This window comes from Rana temporaria, chromosome 4 (genome assembly GCF_905171775.1).
Source record: "Rana temporaria chromosome 4, aRanTem1.1, whole genome shotgun sequence".
Taxonomy (NCBI): Eukaryota; Metazoa; Chordata; class Amphibia; order Anura; family Ranidae; genus Rana; species Rana temporaria.
This window is the reverse complement of record NC_053492.1, coordinates 158,789,844-158,807,002: the sequence shown is the minus strand read 5'-3', so window position 1 is coordinate 158,807,002 and position 17,159 is coordinate 158,789,844. Positions and strand designations below refer to the sequence as shown.

The following is a 17,159-nucleotide window of genomic DNA, read 5'->3' as shown; positions in this document are numbered from 1 at the left end:
TGTACAATGTTGTAGTGGTAAAGAAGACTTGAACTGTGGAAGCTGTATATACAAAAGCTAATCAGTGGGCAAATAACTAGCATATAGACAGTCTGCAACTCAATTTCTCACTATTACTGACTTACCAGGACGTGTTCTGCACGGTGTCACTGGTGATCTGATATCTGGTGGAGGAATGATCAGGAATCAGCAGAAGACGTAAGGGACCACAAATGCGCAGAATAATTGAAGTAGATGCAGGGAGATGCTTACACAGCAGATCCTCAGGTTACAGCCTTCTCTCTAGCAAGAATAATGAGCAGCCCAGTACAAACCGTACATCACCAAACCTCAATCCAAACATTATGAGATTAGTAGTCTGAGGCAACAGTGCATTAGGTCAGTGGTCATCAACCCTGTCCTCAGGCCAAGTTTGCAAGATAACTGAAATACATCGCAGGTGTTCTCATTTGCTGCTCAGTGATTGCAGTATTCTAGCCTGCATCTCCCTAAGATAAGACGTAAAACCTGGCCTGTTAGTGGGCCCTGAGGACAGGGTTGATGACCACTGCCTTAGGTGATCTCACATTGCAAATATACAGCAGTGAGACTAAAGTAAGAGTCTCTACTATATTTTAGGAAGTCAAGACAAAAGGTACATTTTTTTGAGGTACTGCTTGGGTATAATTTTCCATGCTAGATATTCCCTATAACATTTTTACCTTTTGCATTTAGGGCCACTTTAATATGCAGTAACTGGGGTTTGTCTTTTTAAATGACTAATGCACATTAGTTGGAACCTAAAAGGGTTGATTTGAAAAGGAGCCCAGAGCTCCACTTGCTGGTGGGATTTGAAAATATGATATATTCATATGCAATAGTTCTTATTTACAAAAAAATGTAAACATAGTAAAGGAACATAATAAAGCAAACATTTACAAAAACGTTATACATTTCCTCTGATTTGTAGTAAATGATAGGTACAAACAACAATAAAACAAACTCCATCAGCAGTGTAAATTCTCAACTCCATCAAGAAAGCTTTACTACAGTCCGCAGACATAATCGCCCGCAGAGCGCTCATCCGTAAAAATAACTCCGGCTGGTTCAATGACACTCTCACGTCATTGAAGCAAGAACGCAGGAGAGCGGAAGGCGTCTTTAGAAGAAACTCTACAAAGGAAAATCGCACAAATTACAAATAATCACTAAAAAATATCACAAGGAAATCTTCAAAGCAAAAAAAGAGCATTTTTCAAACATACTCGCAAAAGCCCGGAACCGTCCCCGAGAGCTCTTCAACCTAGTCGCTCAGACTATGAATCGAGCCTGCCTAGAGGCCCCAAAATATGAAACACAAGATTTTTGCAATAAATTATCGGATTTTTTCATTAACAAAATTGAAAACATTCGTGAAACAATTCAGCAAAAAAAACCACAATCCTCACCCCTACAAATCAAAAAGAAAATATTAATACAAACACCCTTCAATCAACCAAATTTACATTGGAGCCAATTTCCATCGATACCACTAAAAATATAGGGCCAGATCCACGTAGAACAACGTAATTTCAAGCAGGCATAGCGTATCGTAGTTACGCTACGCCGCCGCTACTTTGACAGGCAAGTGCAGTATTCTCAAAGCAAAGTTGCGGCGGCGTAGCGTAAATAGGCCGGCGTAAGCCCGCCTAATTCAAATATGGAACATGTGGGCGTGTTTTATGGTAATGTACTGTGACCCCACGTAAATGACGCTTTTGACGAACGGCGCATGCGCCGTCCGTGAAAGTATCCCAGTGCGCATGCTCCAAATTAACCCGCAAAAAGCCAATGCTTTCGACGTAAACGTAAATGACGCACAGCCCTATTCGCGAACGAATTACGTAAACGATGTAATCAACGGAAAATTTGACGCTGGCCCGACGTCCATACTTAACATTGGCTGCGCCTCATATAGCAGGGGTAACTTTACGCCGGAAAAAGCCTAACGTAAACGGCGTATCTGTACTGCGACGGCCGGGCGTACGTTCGTGAATTGGCGTATCTAGCTGATTTACATATTCTAGGCGTAAATCAGCGTACACGCCCCTAGCAGCCAGTGTAAATATGCAGTTAAGATACGACTGCGTAGGCGACTTACGCTGGTATCTTAGCAAAATTCTGGCGTATCTTGTTTTCTGAATACAGAAAAAAGATACGCCGGAGCATCCTAGAAGTTACGCGGCGTATCAATAGATACGCCAGTGTAACTTCTTTGTGGATCTGGCCCATAATCGGTAGCCTACGAGACAGTACATCCCATAATGACATCATTCCCACAAAACTGCTGAAAGAATATTGTCTTCTGATACTTCTGGATTTTAGTGCTGCCTTTGACACAGTAGACCACAAATTGTTGCTGACTCGCCTCGCAGAAGTAGCTAGAGTTGCAGACTCGGATTTACCCTGGTTTTCATCATTCCTGAAAAAACAATCTCAGAAAGTGAACCTAGGATCTTTCACGTCTGAAACACGTATCGTGTCATGCGGAGTCCCCCAAGGATCACCCCTATCGCCCGTACTATTCAACATTTACCTCCGTCGACTCCTAAAAATTATCAGTAACCAAGACCTACTCTATCACTCCTATGCGGACGACACTCAACTTTATTTTTGTATCAGCAACAAAAAGGACCAATACACCGTATTAGAACAATGCCTCACTCAGACAACTGGATGACAGAGAGTCACCTCAAACTCAATGGATCAAAAACAGAACTCCTACTCCATGCAAACCGAAAGAGACTTGCCAGGACGACATGGACACCACTGCCCATCTTGGGACAAACCATCATTTCAAGCACCAAAGTCAAAAGCTTCGGAGTCATTTTTGACTCTGACATGACAATGTATTCACAAATAGGATCAGTAGTTAGCAGATCAGTAGTTAGCAGTTGTACCATTTACTGTGTGTGAGAGGAGGGTAATCCTAAATCAACCACAGAGATTTTCTAGTACATTGAGGCTCCTTTCACACTGGGGCCGGAGGTGTGATGGCGGTATAGCGGCGCTATACCGTCGGAATTGTGGCGGTATTCGGGCACTAGCGGTGCGGTTTTAACCCCTGCTAGCGGTCGAAAAAGGGTTTATACCGCCGGCAATGCGCCTCTGCAATGCGGTTTTCCATTGCTTTCAATGGGGAGGAGCAGGCAAACACACAGCTCCTCTCACCGCTCCAAAGATGCTGCTAGCAGGACTTTTGGAGCAGTCCTGCTAGCGCACCACTCCAGTGTGAAAGCCCCAGGGCTTTCACACTGGAGAAACAGCAGCCGCTGTTTAGGGTCGGTTTGCAGGCGCTATTTTTAGCACAATAGCGCCTGCAAACCGCCCCAGTGTGAAAGGGGTCTGAGAGATCTCAAACACCATTTCTTTCTGCTCTCCTTGTTGCTCATTTGTTAGCCACTGCACTGCTTGTTTATGCCTTGATATGACTGCCGTAATACATCTTCTTAGACAAAGTCAAGAATTGTTTGCATTGATATGCAGTATGTGAGAGAATGTGAGCTAGGTTATAATGTAAACCCCATGATTAAATATTCTCTCTTTTATATAGTTTTATTTATTTTGCTGTTTTTAAAATCAAAATATGGTAGTTCAGAAAGTAAGCTTGTCCTATGATAGATGCAGTAATAGTGAAGTTTTAGGGGCAGAGAAAGCCAAGTTAGTTCTATTGTTGTTGGAAAGAAAGAATGAGCAATATTGGTTGTCGTGGAGGAAGGGGAATACAGCTATCCATATCTAGAAGGTGACATTTATTTATTGGGGCCCTTTTTCTGCTAAATCGGGCAAGTGCCCCGTGCCCACAAGTAGTCACAGGCATTTCTAGTTGACAGAACTCGTATGAACCCTTGTAGACTGATATCCCAATATGGAAGGATAAAAAAACACCTTTACCAGTTAAGGCCCCTTTCAAAACTAGCTTTGACCCCCCCCCCCCCCAGTACGATATAATTTGACTGTTCCAGCACCTATATGAACATTTGTTATATTTACAATATCTCACAAAAGTGAGTGCACCCCTCACATTTTTGTAAATATTTTATTATATCTTTTCACGTAACAACACTGAAGAAATTACACTTTGTGTGGTGAGTGTACAGCTTGTATAACCGTGTAAATTTGCTGTCCCCTCAAAATAACAACACACAGCCAATAATGACTAACCCACTGGCACTGAGTACACCCCTAGAATCCACCCACAGCTGGAGGAAGAAAGGGGTAACGAGGACCTGTGACGTCACCAGGCCAAAGACACCTGGAAAACAGGAATGTATATACATTGGGGGAGGGGGTTAAGATTCTGTTAAGCCTGGCATTGGGCTTTAATTTCAAATTTTCAAATTTTATTAAAACCACAAATTCTCTCTGGTATGTTTATTAAAACAAAGCAGCTGTTCATTAAAATATCATTTATAATAAATACATTCTAGATAAGAGGAAATAAGTGTACCATGCATGCATGAAACATACAGTGCCTTGAAAAAGTATTCATACCCCTTGAAGTTTCCCACATTTTGTCATGTTACAACCAAAAACTTACATTTATTTTATTGGGTTTTTATGTGATAGACCAACACAAAGTGGCACATAATTGTGAAGTAGAAGGACAATGATAAATGGTTTTCAAAGTTTTTTTACAAATAAATATCAGAAAGGTGTGGGTTGCATTTGTATTCAGCCCCCTTTACCCTGATCTCCCTAACTAAAATCTAGTGGAACCAATTGCCTTCATAAGTCACCTAATTAATTACTGTATTGGCGTATAACACTCACTTTTTTACCCTGAAAATAGAGAGTAAACTGTGCCTGTGTGTTATAGGCAGGGGGCTGTGGAAAGTTTTCTTTATCGTACATCACGGGACACAGAGCAGCATAGCCATTACATATGGGTTATATAGTGTACCTTCAGGTGATGGACACTGGCACTCTCCGACAGGAAGTTCCCTCCCTATATAACCCCCACCCATAGTGGGAGTACCTCAGTTTTTTCGCCAGTGTCTTAGGTGTTGGTGCACGTTGAAGGTTGTGCCTGCAGTTTGTCCTTGGGACCAGGGCCAGCCGACCGGATCCGTCCAAGGTGCTTCATAGCCAAAGTGGACGGTACCCGGGCCCCAATTCGTGGATGGGGTTTTGCCTATAATGCCTCTCCTTGGAGGGCTGGACTCTGGGTTCCAGGACTGGGTTTTTTAACCTATGGATACCTGCTGCCAGTAGTGCTGTATAGGTCCAGGTGTGTGGTGTTCCTGACTTGGACCCCGGTCCCTGAAGGTCTATGACCATACCCACGGTGAAGGGGGAAGATTGGGCCTCTTGCGTGAGCAATACCCTGCGGCGTGGAAAGGTAAGCGGGGGGCCTACGGAACTTGGTTTGTCAGTGGGCCCCCCACAGGGGACTCTGGGGTAAAGCCTTTTCTATGCCTCTGTGCATGGGCTAAAAGAGAAACCACAAAGTCTGCATGACTGGATGGCTCAGACACCCAGATATACTGTTCCTCTGGCTGGGCTAATAGACTGCTGCTGCTGCTACAAAAAGGTGTTTGGCTCCATGAGATGTAAAAAGGGGCATGTCAGGTTTAAAGTACTTACTTCCTGGTATCTGTGTGTGGCTTCCAGCAGCTCCTGGGCTCCTCTCCCCACATGGCTTCCTGCTTCCTTCAGAGCGGCGTCGGGAGCGCGCGCGTGCGCGCGCACTGTTATAGACGGCGGGCACGCCAACGCTGCGTGGAGGGGGCGGGGGACGCCCGGGGAGTCCCCTCCCCTCTGTACATCAGAGGGGGAAAAACTCTATTTAGCCTGTCAGTCTGCTGAAGGCTGTGAAGGGACACGGAGCAGCGATGCTGAGCTGAGCAGGATAGGTTTGCCTATGTTATGCTGACACAGTGACACCTAGTGGCCGTTTTTTTGTACACACCTCACTAAAGAGCTGTTTAAGCTCATATTTTCTCTAGAAAGCCGGTGTACTAAGCAGCAGTCAGAGTACTTGTATTATTAGGTGCTCTCCTAGCCCAGCATTAAGGGAAGCAATATTAGGATGTGATTAAGCCCTTGGGGCACAATATTGTTATCTCTTGTTAGGTTTTGGGGAGTTTAGTTTCTGTCTAACATTACCCTAGCCTAATTTTTTTCCTCATTTATTTAAATGTGTGTTTTTTTCTCCAGCTATTACAGTTAGTTGTATATTAGCGGAGTATCTCAGATTTGTTTATTATGGCTCCTAAGGGTGCAGGGAACGCTAAAAATGCTAAAGGTGTTAAAAAGCCAAAGGGTTCCCCATCGGGCTCGGAGGATATTTCCCAAAATCCAGCTGCCCCTACCTCCCCGGAGGATCCGGAGGTTGCTGCCCTGGGTGAGCCATTGGGGTTGCTAGGTGCTACGGCTGGCCCTATTCAACCAACTCCTTCCTATGTCACGGAAGAGATGTTAGCCTCCACCTTGGGTGGATTTGAAAAAAGGATGGCCGCTTTTATTACGGCCTCTTTATCTGGGAAGAAGCGGGCTAGGTCCCCATCTCCCAGGTTTGAATCTCCTGAGGAAGATGTCCTTTCCACTGAGGAATTGGAAGATACAGGAGACCAGGCCGAGGATCACCTGGACCATTTAGGTTCTGAGGATTCTACTATAGAGGAACCTTTTTCAGCTTCTCACGCAGAAAAACTGTGGGTTCAGTCCTTAACGGATATGGTGCGGTCAGCTTTTAAAATGCCTTTGCCTCAGCCTCTGGCTTCCGCTGTGTCCTCATTGGGCTCCCTAAAGGCGCCCCAAGCCAACCTGGTGTTCCCGGTTCATCCTTTGTTAAAGGACCTGATATTTCAGGACTGGGTTAAGCCAGACAGGATTTTTTTGCCTCCTAAAAGGTTCGCAGTTATGTACCCTTTAGAGGAGGAGTTTTCGAAAAAATGGGCTGTCCCCACTGTTGACGCAGCCATATCATGTGTCAATAAAGCTTTAACGTGTCCAGTGGACAATATTCACATGTTCAAAGATCCTGTGGATAAAAGGCTTGAGACCTTACTGAAGGCATCCTTTGCCACAGCGGGGGCAGTGGTCCAGCCAGCCGTAGCTGCCATTGGCGTCTGCCAGGCTTTAAAGGACCAAGCAAAACAGGTCCTAAAGGACCTCCCGGCTCAACAGGCTCAGGACTTGGCCGACCTACCTAGAGCTTTATGTTTCGCGGTAGACGCTATCAAGGATTCAATCCAACAGGCGTCCCGCCTATCCCTGTTTTTGGTTCACATGAGAAGACTACTTTGGTTAAAGAACTGGTCTGCAGAAACCCCCTGCAAAAAGCTCCTTACAGGATTCTCCTTTCAAGGAGAGAGATTGTTTGGAGAAGATCTTGACAAATATATTCAAAAGATCTCTAGTGGTAAGAGCACCCTCTTGCCGGTTAAGAAGAGGTTCCGGGGTCCCTCTTTTAAGCGTCCAACCTCTCCAGTTCCAGGGCCCTCATTCTCTAGGCAGTATCGACGGCCTCCTGGACGCGCAGCTGCAAACAGGCCACAGGGGCAAGCTGCAGGGAACAAGAGACCGTGGAACCGTAAGCCGGTTAAGGCTGCCCCTAAGGCAGCCTTGTGAAGGGGCGCCCCCACTCTCTCGGGTGGGGGGAAGACTCCGGTTCTTCTCGGAGTTGTGGGGGGCCAAAGTTACCGACCAATGGGTTCTGTCCTCAGTGACTCAGGGGTACAAGCTGGAGTTTCGGGAGTTCCCCCCTCCTCACTTTCAAGCGTCAAGACTTCCAGGCGACCCTCAAAAGCAGGCATCACTTCTGTCCGCCCTAGAGCGACTCCTATCTCAAGGAGTGATTATGGAAGTACCAGCAGGGGAGCAGGGACAAGGGTTTTACTCAAACCTCTTCATTGTCCCGAAGCCAAACGGCGACGTCAGGCCTATACTGGACCTAAAGTCATTAAACCGCTTTTTAAGAGTCCGGTCCTTTCGAATGGAGTCCATTCGTTCGGTGGTGGCCGCCCTTCAAGGAAGGGAGTTCTTGGCCTCCATCGATATAAAGGACGCGTACCTGCACGTTCCGATTTTCCCAGGCCATTACAGGTTTCTGCGTTTTGCCCTAAACTATCGGCATTATCAGTTCGTGGCTCTTCCGTTCGGACTAGCCACGGCCCCTCGGGTTTTTACGAAAATCCTGGCCCCCGTGTTAGCCATCCTAAGGGAACAGGGCATTCTGGTCATGGCCTACTTAGACGATCTTCTGGTAGTCGACCACTCAGCGGCCGGCTTAAATCGGGCAGTGTTGCTAGTAGTAAACTGCCTAGAGTCCCTGGGTTGGGTTCTAAACCGGGACAAATCGGCCCTACAGCCCACAAGAAGGTTGGAGTATCTAGGTCTGATTTTAGATACAAGACGACAACGGATCTTCCTGCCCCAGTCCAGAGTGGACTCGATAAGGGAGTTAATCCAGATAGTCCTAAGCAGCACAAGGCCATCTATACGCCTCTGCATGCGCCTGTTGGGAAAGCTAGTGGCCACCTTCGAGGCAGTGCCCTATGCCCAGATCCATTCTCGGAGGCTACAGAGAGCAATTCTCACGGCCTGGGACAAAAGACTCCAGGCCTTGGATCTTCCCTTCTTTCTTCCCTATGCGGTAAGGCAGAGTCTGTGTTGGTGGCTAGTCACAAAAAATCTTCTGAAAGGAAGATCGTTCAATCCCCCCTCATGGAGGATAGTAACCACGGATGCCAGCCTATCGGGCTGGGGTGCAGTCCTAGACGATTTAACCCTACAGGGGAAATGGTCAAGGGCAGAATCAGCCCTACCCATAAATGTCTTAGAGATCCGAGCAGCCCGGTTGGCTCTTTTGGGCTGGACGGAGATTCTGCAGGGCTCCCCAGTAAGGGTACAATCCGACAATGCCACTGCCGTAGCTTATATAAACCACCAGGGCGGCACCAGGAGTCAGGCAGCCCAGAGGGAGGTAGATCGGATCTTTTCATGGGCAGAAGCCCATGTCCCCTGCATCTCAGCTATCTTTATCCCCGGGGTGGACAATTGGCAAGCGGACTTCCTCAGCCGCCAACAGATGTCCCCAGGGGAGTGGTCCCTCCATCCCGAAGTGTTCCAGGACATCTGCCGGAAGTGGGGTACTCCGGAGGTGGACGTTATGGCGTCCAGATTCAATGCCAAAATAGCAAAGTTTGTCTCTCGAACGAGGGATCCATTGGCCTGCGGGACGGATGCCTTGGTGTGCCCTTGGCATCAGTTTGCGCTAATCTATGCCTTCCCTCCAATACGGATGCTACCCCGTCTTCTTCACAGAATTCAAAGGGAACGCAAGCCAGCGATTCTAGTGGCCCCAGCGTGGCCCCGAAGACCTTGGTACTCCTTGATAAAAAGGATGACGGTAGAGGAGCCTTGGGTCCTCCCTCTACGTCCGGACCTCCTCTCACAAGGGCCATTCTACCATCCTGCCTTACAGGCCCTAAATTTAACGGCCTGGCGGCTGAGTCCCTGATTCTCAGAAACAGAGGCCTTTCAGGGCAGGTCGTTTCCACCCTTATAAGCGCAAGAAAACCAGTTTCCAGGTTAATATACTATAGGGTGTGGAAGGCCTATATTACCTGGTGTGAAACCAGGAAATGGGATCCCCGCAAATATACCATTGGGAGAATCCTGGAGTTTTTACAGTTGGGAGTGGAAAAAGGTTTGGCGGTCAGCACAATCAAGGGGCAGGTGTCTGCCTTGTCGGTCTTCTTCCAGAGACCTTTGGCTGCCCATTCTTTAATGAAATCCTTTTTACAAGGTGTTATTCGGGTGAATCCCCCGATTAAAGCTCCCCTGTATCCTTGGGATCTAAATTTGGTTCTATCGGCCTTGCAAAGGCAGCCCTTTGAGCCCTTGTCCGCGATCCATTTGGTCCTTTTGACTAGGAAACTAGTGTTTCTGGTGGCCATGGCATCCGCCAGAAGAGTGTCGGAGTTAGCAGCCTTGTCATGTAAGGCACCTTATTTATTGCTGCATAGGGACAGGGTCGTTTTGCGGCCGCTTCCGTCCTTCCTGCCTAAGGTGGTATCGAATTTTCACCTTAATCAAGATGTGATTCTTCCATCATTTTTTCCAAAGCCTTCTTCTAGGGAAGAGAGGTTACTGCATTCCTTGGATGTAGTTAGAGCTGTAAAGATTTACTTGGAAGCTACAGCCCAGATTCGTAAGACGGACGTCTTATTCATTCTGCCGGAAGGGCCCAAGAAGGGCCAGGCAGCGTCTAAAGCCACTATTTCTAAGTGGATTAGGCAGACTATTATACAGGCCTATGGCCTGAAGGGGAAGAGTCCACCCTTATCGGTTAAGGCTCATTCCACTAGGGCTATGAGTGCCTCTTGGGCAGCGTATCACCAGGTCTCTATGGCTCAGGTCTGCAGGGCAGCAACCTGGTCACCTGTCCACACATTTGCAAAATTTTATCAAATGGACGTTAGGAGGAACGCTGATTCAGCTTTTGGGCAGGCGGTACTCCGGGCCGCAGTTTAATCTCCTCTTGTCCGGTGGCACCTCCTGTTTGGTTTTTTCTGGTTGTCTCCCTCCCCTCATGAAGCATTGCTTGAGGACATCCCATATGTAATGGCTATGCTGCTCTGTGTCCCGTGATGTACGATAAAGAAAAAGGGATTTTTATTAACAGCTTACCTGAAAAATCCTTTTCTTGTAGTACATCACGGGACACAGAGCTCCCACCCCTCTTATGGGGAATTTTGGGAGGCATATTGCTTGCTACAAAACTGAGCCAAAAAAGCCATAAGAAGTCCCATTTGCAGTTTGCAAGAAACCATGTAGGGGACACAGCAAACATGTGAAAGAAGGTGCTCTGGTCAGATTAGACCAAAAGTGTACTTTTTGGCCTAAAAGCAAAACGCTATGTGTGGGGGAGAACCAACAACGCACATCACCCTGAACACGCTATCCCCACCGTGAAACATGATGGTGGCAACATCATGTTGTCTGGATGCTTTTCTTCAGCAGGGACTAGGAAGCTGGTCAGAGTTGAAGGGAAGATAGATGGAGCCAAAGACAGAGCAATCTTAGAAGAAAACCTTCCAGCAGGACAATGACTCTAAAACATACAGCCAGAGCTACAATGGAATGGTTTAGATATATTCATGTGTTAGAATGGCCCAGTCAAAGTCCAGACCTCAATCCATTTGGGAATCTGTTTCAAGACTTGAAAATTGTTGTTCACAGATGCTCTCCATCCAATCTCACAGAGCTTGATTTATTTTGCAAAAAAGAATGGGTAAAAATGGTTAATTCTCTAGATGAAGTTGGTAGAAACATACCCAAAAAGACTTGCATCTGTAATTGCAGCGAAAGGTTGTTGTACAAAGTATTGACTCAGGGGGGCTGAATACAAATGCACGCCACACTTTTCACAGATTTATTTGTAAAAAATGTTGAAAGCCATTTATCATTTTCCTTCCACTTCACAATTATGTGCCACTTTGTGTTGGTCTATCACATAAAATCCCAATAAAATAAAATGTAAGTTTTTTTGGTTGTAACATGACAAAATGTGGAACATTTCAAGGGGTATGAATACATTTTAGTTATTTTATAAATAATAGTCTTTAACAATATAAAGCATAAGAAAGTGTAAATAAAATACCTGCCTAGCCTTTAAGACATTCTGGATTCACATGTGATCACATCAGCCAATCGTTTAGGACCTGGTCAATATCTGAATAGATTGATAAGGCATGTAATTACCCCCTATATTGTGTCAGGGATAGTCCTAACTCAAGTCATTATATGGCATGTGAGCACATTGTCTAGTGCATCTATACAACCCAAGCAAAGAATTGTATTAATCTGCAGAATTTGTGTTTATGTGTATTGCTTGTTTACTAATCTTACACATATTTTATTTTACATAGGAACAAACCATGTGGGCTTGTCTAGCAGCTTTGGCCATTGCAAACAAGGATATGTCAACAGCTGAGGTTGCATACGCAGCAATTGGTGAAGTAAGGAAGTATACATAATTACTCCTTAAATACCAGTATTATCTTGATCTATGTTCGTGTTTTCTGCAATCTCTTTTATTTTTTTTTGCAGATTGACAAAGTTCAGTACATAAATTCAATTAACGATCTACCATCAAAAGAGTCCAGATTGGCTCACATCCAGCTCTTCAGTGGGAATTTTCAAGATGCTGAGGCCATTATCCTACAGGCTGGCCTGATTTACCAAGCCATTCAGCTCAACATTGACTCCTACAACTGGGAGAGGTAAAATACATAGAGAGACTACAGCACACTTGTGTAGTTCTCTGGACATGGTTCAGGGCTTAACTGTTACAAGGAGATATAAAAAAGGAAAGAACCTAATTTTAATAGTGCATTATATAACCACTTCATTAGTAGGCACTTAAACCCCCTTCCTGCCCAGACCAATTTTCAGCTTTCAGCGCTAAGGCATTTTGAATGACAATTGCGCAGTCATACAACACTGTACCCAAATTATATTTTTATAATTTTTTTCCCACAAATAGAGCTTTCTTTTGGTGGTATTTGATCATCTCTGCGTTTGTTTGTTTTTGCGCTATAAACAAAAAAAGACAATTTTTTTTTAAAAAAAAACACTATTTTTTACTTTTTTTATAATAATATCCCAATTTTTTAAAAATATATATATTTTTTCCTCAGTTTAGGCCGATACGTATAAAAAAAATCGCAATAAGCGCACATTGATTGGTTTGTGCAAAAGTTATAGCGCCTACAAAATAGTGGATAGATTTATGATTTATGATTTATTTTTTATTTTTTAGTAGTAATGGCGGCGATCTGCGTTTTTTTTTTTTTTTTTTTGTCAGGCCTGCGATATTGCAGCGGACATATCGGCCAATTTTGACACTATCTTGGGACCATTCACATTTATACAGCGATCAGTGCTATAAAAATGCATTGATTACTGTATAAATGTGACTGGCAGGGAAGGGGTTAACACTAGGGGGTGAGGAAGGGGTTAAATGTATTCCCTGGGTGTGATTCTTACTGTGTGGGGGGAGGGGGACTGACTGGGGAAGGTGACCGATGCTGTGTCCCTATGTACAAGGGACACAGCATCGGTCTCCTCTCTCCCTGACAGGACGTAGAGCTCTGTGTTTACACACAGAGCTCCACGTCCCTGCTGTCACTGCCGATCGCGGGTACCTGGCGGGCATCGTGGCCACCAGGCACGCACATCGGCATCTCAGCGATGCGCCGGGCACAGTTTTTCCCTGCTGTGCGCCCCCAGCGGCGTGCGCGGGGAATGCAAATAAAAGGACGTCCAGGGACGTCCACCCGGCAGTTGAGAGCCGCGCTGTGGACGTCTTTCGTCTACAGCGCGGATCTCAAGTGGTTAAAGCAGGGGTCTTCAAACTACGGCCCTCCAGGTGTTCAGGAACTACAATTCCCATCATGCCTAGTTATGTCTGGGAATTTCAGAGTTTTGCAATGCCTCGTGGGATTTGTAGTCCTGCAACAGCTGGAGGGCCATAGTTTGAGGATCCCTGGGTTAAAGTATCACAATGCATGTATATGTTTGCATATTTACTTGGTATTTGGCTAGTGTTAATTTGAAAGACAAATCTGTAAAAATGTAGGAAAATACCTGAAGAAACTAAAGTCACACTTTATTATAGAATTTTATTGACTCCCCCTCCCCCTGTAAAGGCATGCTAGGGCACTTTTTTATACATATTTTTTTTACCCCTGTCATTACTGGGGCATATTCGATAGAAGGAAATCTGGTGTCTGAATCTGCCCTAAGCTCCAAATCCCCAAAGTATTCTATTTGGTAGAGGAGTAAAGGGTGGAAATTTTAAAGGCGCCACAGAAGAAATTTGTATAAAAAATCACATTGTTTTATTATAAACATTTAAATATTATTTTCTTAAAAAAAAAATCATTAAATATTCATATAGTACTGATGCAATGTATTCATCGCTACATGTTTTGTCAGACTATGGCTTCTTCAGGAGACTTTTAAGAACACTGCATAACAGTTAGTGAACTGTTATGCAGTATTCTTAAAAGTCTCCTGAAGAAGCCATAGTCCGGCGAAACATGGGGCTTATTCAATCTTCAATCTGCCAGGACGAGGAGGAGGGATCACCAAGACCGCTCTGCATCACTTCTGCTAGACACCTGTGGGCAGTGGCGTATCTAGGGTATGGCAGCCATGGCAAGTGCCATGGGCACCATATGAAGGGGGCGCTGTTGAGTGGCTGGGCAGAAAGGCACTTACCAGGGTCTGAGGGTATCTTCTTCCCCTCCTTCCGAGCATAGGCAGGATCTCCTTTTCAGCACCTTTGTTAATGGACAATGGCAGCGCTATCCCTGCTGCATTCAGCCACAGCCCTCACCTGTTCTCCCAAGCTCTCCCATTCCATCTGGTCGGGTTGGCAGCGCACAAAGAAGGAGGAACATCAGTTTCTCCCTCTCCTCTGTGAAAACTGAGGCCTTAAGTGATGAAGATTTCATCACTTCCAGTATTGGTTTTGCATTTTCCTGGCCTTGGAGGGCAGAGGAGGTATCAGGGGTCTAATAAACCCCAGATTTCTCCATAAAGAGGATATGTCACTACCCAAGGTATCACAAGGGATGATAAATATCACTAGTTTTGTTAGCTGTTTTTTTTTTTGTTAAGGTTATCTGAAAGATGGGTTTCAAATGTTTCCACAGGGGAGCAGTTTCAGCGTTTGCCATAGGCGCTATTTTCACTAGATACGCCTCTGCCCGTGGGATACATTTGCTCCCATCTCTTGATGATGTAGAAAGTGCCATGTTGTCATTTACAGCATCAGAGGAGGTGAAACTATGTGTGGTCAACCATGGGTGTCATTAAGGTGAATGGTTCATGGTGGCAACAATGCTGAAAAGTCTCCTCCTCTATAAAGCATGCCGCAACAGCTTTGTAGTCCTTGCAGCCACAGTACAGAGTAGGGTCACAATGCTGCAGTATATTCTCTGCAGGTCATTCAGTGTTGTCAACCTGCTGGAGGAAGGAGAGTTAAGGGTCAGGACCACCACCAGGTATTTAGTAATAGAATTATGCTGTGAATAGCGCAGTTTGTTTTCATTGTTTATGATGCCATTTTTTTATTTAGTAAAATTACTGTTTATTCAAGCAATTATAAAGGGTACCATATTTTCCGGCGTATAAGACGACTTTCTAACCCCTGAAATTCTTCTTCAAAGTCGGGGGTCGTCTTATACGCCGGTAACCTAATGCTTACCTTATCCGGGACCGTGACATGCAGACCGCGTTTCTGCTGTTCCGTGATAGGCCGAACACTCCGCTTCCCAGGAGACACTGTGTTTAATGTTCCGCCTATCACGGATGCCCTCTCGTCCGAGACCGAGGACGAGAGGGCATCTGTGATAGGCGGAACACTAAACACAGTGTCTCCTGGGAAGCGGAGTGTTCGGCCTATCACGGAACAGCAGAAAGAGGGGCACGGCTTTTGAAAAATGGACGAACGCGGTCTGCATGTCATGTCACGGATAAGGTAAGCAGTGACACACTAAGGCATGTAATTGGGCACAGTGAGGCATGTAGTGGCGCACAGTGAGGCATGTAATTGGGCACAGTGAGGCATGTAATTGGGCACAGTGATGCATGTAATGGTGCAGTCTGGTATGTAATGGCACAGTGAGGTGAGGCGAGGCATGACTAGTAGGATGGGGGTCGTCTTATACAGTGAGTATATCCCAAAACCAACATTTTAGCTGGAAAATTAGGGGGTCGTCTTATACGCCGGCAAATACTGTAGTTTTTAGATGCACAATATACAATGCCAAAATACATTGTAAAAATATGTAGGCAATAAAATAATAATGCACATGTATGAAATAACAGAGAGTTAGACGCCATACACAAATGCTATTGTACATCTAAACAGGCAAGTGTTGGGCCTCAATAACTGCTGGGGAGACCTTGAAAATAAAAATATATAACAAATCACAAGACAACATAACAATCTCCACAACAGACAAAGGAGAGGGAGCTGTGACAATATCCCATATAAAACCTGGGAGGGACAGACATGTTCCGTAGGGGTTTTGAAAATGACTCTACCTTGAACATTTAGAGAAGCACCCAATGACACACTTATAGCATAAAGCAGTAGAAGGTGTTGATCAAGGAGGTCCTGAAAGTTTGTAGTATCACTATACATCCAGTAACAAGTTCAGGCCGCGCAGACTTTCAGTGTTTGCCACCAACATCTCTATTGCCATTATATGATGTCGCTTTTATGCAGGTTTTTATTGTTTAGGTATAGTTGTAATACTTTTCTCGAAAATCCTAGCTCCTGGTAAAATAACTGAAGGGGGGGTTGGGGGTCTCCTTTTACAGTGTTTTATGTAGATTTGAACAACTCACTATGTAATTCTATCTAAACTGCCATAAAACATGCAGTTGTTGGCAAAACTACAATGCCTTATGGGGACCCTAAGCTTCTGGTAGGCTCATGTAGAAAAAGTACATAAATGTTGGGCCTTTATGTGACTAGACCCCCTCCACAGCATGTCATAGCTATCCCATGATGAAATAGGAGCTTCCACTGTTCTAAATTTGTACATTGTGCAAAATTTAATGGAGATTGGTCTGCATATCAACATTATTATCAGTTGACATAAAGAAGGTAAATGTTTTACCTGATTACATTTTATTGATTTCAAAAGCTTATTTTTAAACAATATCCTCTATTACGTTAACTTTATAAATAATTAAGGTTTAAAAATAAGTCCTATAATTGTTAACCACTTGCCTACCGGGCACTTTCACCCCCTTCCTGCCCAGGCCAATTTTGCGCTGTTGCACTTTGAATGGCAATTGCGTGGTCAAGCAACACTGTACCCAAAATATTATTTTTTCACAGGAATAAAGATGTCGTTTGGTGGTATTTAATCACCACTGGGTTTTTTTTTTTGCTAAATAAATGAAAAATAAATAAAATGTCAGTTTGTTATCAAATTTTGTAAACGGGTAATTTTTTTCTTTTACTGATGTGCCTTGATGAGGCTGCATTGATGGGCACTGTTAAGTGGCACTAATAGACTCTGATAAGTGGCTCTGAGAGGCAGCGCTTATAGGCCGCATTGATGGGCACTTATGGGCAGATAATTGTCAGAGCCGATGTCCCTTTA

General features: G+C 44.8%; 1 protein-coding gene across 2 annotated transcripts in view; it reads left to right on the top strand.

Moving 5' to 3' along the window:
* IFT80 (intraflagellar transport 80) overlaps window positions 1–17,159 on the top strand; it is a 225,091-nt gene that overhangs the window by 200,375 nt on the left and 7,557 nt on the right. For both annotated transcript variants that reach the window (XM_040349275.1, XM_040349274.1), the window contains exons 17-18: window positions 11,898–11,987; window positions 12,079–12,251. In XM_040349275.1, the coding sequence (XP_040205209.1) occupies window positions 11,898–11,987; window positions 12,079–12,251 (263 nt within the window). The remainder of the gene's footprint in view (window positions 1–11,897; window positions 11,988–12,078; window positions 12,252–17,159) is intronic.